This window comes from Haliotis asinina, chromosome 11 (genome assembly GCF_037392515.1).
Source record: "Haliotis asinina isolate JCU_RB_2024 chromosome 11, JCU_Hal_asi_v2, whole genome shotgun sequence".
Taxonomy (NCBI): Eukaryota; Metazoa; Mollusca; class Gastropoda; order Lepetellida; family Haliotidae; genus Haliotis; species Haliotis asinina.
The window spans coordinates 33426101-33430023 of NC_090290.1; the positions used below are offsets into that span (position 1 = coordinate 33426101).

General features: G+C 44.4%; 1 protein-coding gene across 1 annotated transcript; it reads left to right on the top strand.

The window, feature by feature from the left end:
- Positions 1–1812: 1812 nt before the first annotated feature.
- LOC137255376 (histidine-rich glycoprotein-like) lies at positions 1813–2436 on the top strand. The gene has a single exon (XM_067792817.1). It carries the CDS (start codon positions 1813–1815, stop codon positions 2434–2436), a length of 624 nt encoding a protein of 207 aa, XP_067648918.1.
- Positions 2437–3923: the final 1487 nt, after the last annotated feature.

Genomic DNA, 3923 nt, shown 5'->3' on the forward strand with positions numbered 1-3923 from the left:
TAAACGGTCTTTTGATTTGGGAGGTCTGTTGGAAAAAGGGTCAAGACAGGAACGTCCGACACTTGCATATGTTGCCTTAGCTGTGTTTAGTCCTGTGACCTTGTCACTGATGTTGATTATATTGATGTGTTTCAGGGGTGAAGACTGTCTTCCAGTAAGTGTCATCAGCAAAAGATACAGCTGGGGAGTACAGAAGGCCGTGTCATCATCCGTCAACTTCGTACATGGAAACTGATGAGGACTTGTTATTGTGTGGCAGATAGCTGAATGACTGGGACTAGAAGCATGTGTAAACAGAGGACATTGATCAGTGTATATAACAGGGTGTGTTCTCCTTCAAGCCAACACTAAACTGTTTGGTTTGTGCTCATTACTTGAACTGCAGAGTGATCTAATGTCCAGTTCTACATACCATCATATCCTAAGGTATACAATCCTGTATATTTATGACAACTGTGATCTGGTGAAGCAAGGATGATTTTGTTTTCAGTAAACACTTGCAAAACCAGTTGTTTTTGTTTTGTTCTTCTTTAGAGTGGTTACGTGTAAACCATCCATCTCAGTGAATGGCAGTTCACTATGGAAGTCTAGTTACCATTCTTGCAGAACCAGGTTGGAATATCATTGCTTGATTGTAGTATGTCAATATCTTTCATTGCCTTGTTGAGAGCATACCTTTGTCAAATTCTGTGAACCATGTTGTTTGTTGATTCCTTTGGCTGGACAATATGTAGACCCTTTCGGCCAGACATTTTTCTCAGAAATTCCGTCCTTCTTCCACAAGGGTGGAAACTGTACTTTAAAAATCAGCTAATTCCACCTGGGGAAGATGATCTTCGTCACTGTCACACTTAATACTACCTAAACAAACTTTTCATGTCATTACCATGACTTTTGCATGTTCAGCTCACTATAGCACTGTCAAATATCCATTTACAGACAACAGTCTAACCTGTCCTACATGTCACTTGCTTCACAACAAAAGTGACCTGCTTCGGCAGCAATACTGAAAAGTAGTTCACTTTTTTTTACAAAAAGACGCATTTGGGGTGCGATGATATGTGTGAACCAAGTCAGAGAGTCTGACCACCCGATTCCACCTTTTGCAACAAGCATTAGTTGCTGAAGATCAATTCCAACCTGGATCTCCATGGGTTGGATGTACTAAAAGTTCAAAACATTCTGAGTGGCAGGTATGCTCATAATTGTAGTACCTGCCTGTACTTGTTACCCTTATGGAGGCATCTCAGCTCTTCAGGTTACTGGTGCAACAATACCTGCCTGCCTGTGTAACACCCCTACAATCTACAAGTCATGATGTTCAAATGAATTATGTGCACAACAAGACAATATCTGAAACTGATATAAGTACATTAGAAGACTGGAACCTTTGTATATCATTACACTCTTACAATCAGAGAGTTGTACAAAGTTTTCTGGGCACAGTGTGCAGTTGAATTGATGCTCCTCCACAATGACACATTTCTCGGCAAATGTTATTCACCACACGACATTTGGAACTTTACAACCACAGACACCAATACATGGGACATCACAACCACAGTCATCACTACAGGGGACACAACGACCACATCCGCCACTATATGTGACATTACAACAGACACCACTACATGGGAAACCACAATCACAACCACCACTACATGCTACATAACAAAGATATCCGCCACTACATAGGACATTACACCTACAGCCACTACTATATGGTGACACCACTTTTACAGCCAACACTACATGGGACATCAAAACCACAGGCACCACTATATCGGAAATGACAACCACAGCCACCAAAACATGGCACATCACAATGACGGCCACCACTACGTAGCACATCACAACCACAACCACGACTACAACCACAGAAAAATCTACATGGGACACCAAAACCACAGCCATCACTCCATGGGACATCAGAACGACAGCCACGACTACACAGCACACCAGAACCACATCCACGACTACAACCACAGAAAAATCTACATGGGACACCAAAACCACAGCTATCACTCCATGGGACATCAGAACGACAGCCACGACTACACAGCACACCAGAACCACATCCACGACTACAACCACAGAAAAATCTACATGGGACACCAAAACCACAGCCATCACTCCATGGGACATCAGAACGACAGCCACGACTACACAGCACACCAGAACCACATCCACGACTACAACCACAGAAAAATCTACATGGGACACCAAAACCACAGCCATCACTCCATGGGACATCAGAACGACAGCCACGACTACACAGCACACCAGAACCACATCCACGACTACAACCACAGAAAAATCTACATGGGACACCAAAACCACAGCCATCACTCCATGGGACATCAGAACGACAGCCACGACTACACAGCACACCAGAACCACAGCCACTACTACATGGGACACCAGAACCACAGATAACCACTATATGGGACAAAACAACCACGGATACACTACATGTTACACCAGAAACACAGCCACCACTACATGGGACGTCAGAACCATAGCCACCAGTACATTCGACATTACAACCACAGAAACCACTACATCAGACATAAAAAAGACAGGAACCACGACTACATGGGAGATAAGAACCACAGCCACAACTACATCGGACACCAGAACCAGAGACAAATCTACATTCGACACCAGAACGACAGTGAGCATTACATGGGGCATCACAACCACAGACACCAATACATGGGACATTACAAAAGCATCCACCACTCCATGTTACATCACAACCACAGCCACACCTCTACGTAGGACACCAGAACCACAGCCCTATCTACATGGCAAACCACAACTACATACAAACAATACATAGGACATCACAAGCACAGATACCACTACATGGGACACTAGAAATACAACCACCACTACATGAGACAATACAACCAGAGCCACCACTACCTGGGACATCAGAACCATAGGCACTAGTACATGTCACATTACAACCACACCCAACATTAATTGGACATTATAACCGCTTCAACCACTCCGTGATTCATCAACCTCACAGCCACAAATATATACAACAACACTAGCACAGCCACATCGCAAGTCACAGCCACCACTACACTGGACATCACAACCACAGCCACAACTACATGGAACACCAAAATCAGCGCCACCACTAAAAGGGACACTAGAAACACAGCTACCACTACATTGTCCATCACAATGACAGCCACCACTACATGGGACACCACAAGAACATTCACTACTATATAGGACATTACAACCCCAGCCACCACTACATGGGACATCAGAACTACTAAAACCACTACTCTGACACCAGAACCACAGCCACCACTACATGGGACATCACAATCACACACACCACTACATGGGACATCACAAGAACAGACACCAGTACTCTGACACCAGAACCACAAACGCCACCACATGGGCCAGCAGAACCACAGTCACCACTACACATGACATCAGAACCACAGACACCACTACATGGGACAAAAAAAATCACATCCACCACTCCATGGGACACCAAACAGCATTAAAAACTCTATAGGACATTAAAACAAGAGCCACAGCTACATGGGGCAACAGAACCACAGAAACCATTACATGAGACATCACAATCACATCCACCACTACATGTGACATCACAATCAGAGTCACCACTACACAGGACATCAGAACCACAGCCACCACTACATGGGACATCACAATCAGAGTCACCACTACACAGGACATCAGAACCACAGCCACCACTACATGGGACATCACAATCAGAGTCACCACTACACAGGACATCAGAACCACAGCCACCACTACATGGGACATCAAAAGCACATATGCTGCTACATAGGGCACCAAAGCAACATCCACCACTCTAGATATTAAAACAACATCCACCACTAAATGAGGTACCAGAACCACAGAAA

Coding starts and splice junctions, on each gene's coding strand:
- LOC137255376 (XM_067792817.1), top strand. CDS start 1,813: ATGGCACATCACAATGACGGCCACCACTACGTAGCACATCACAACCAC.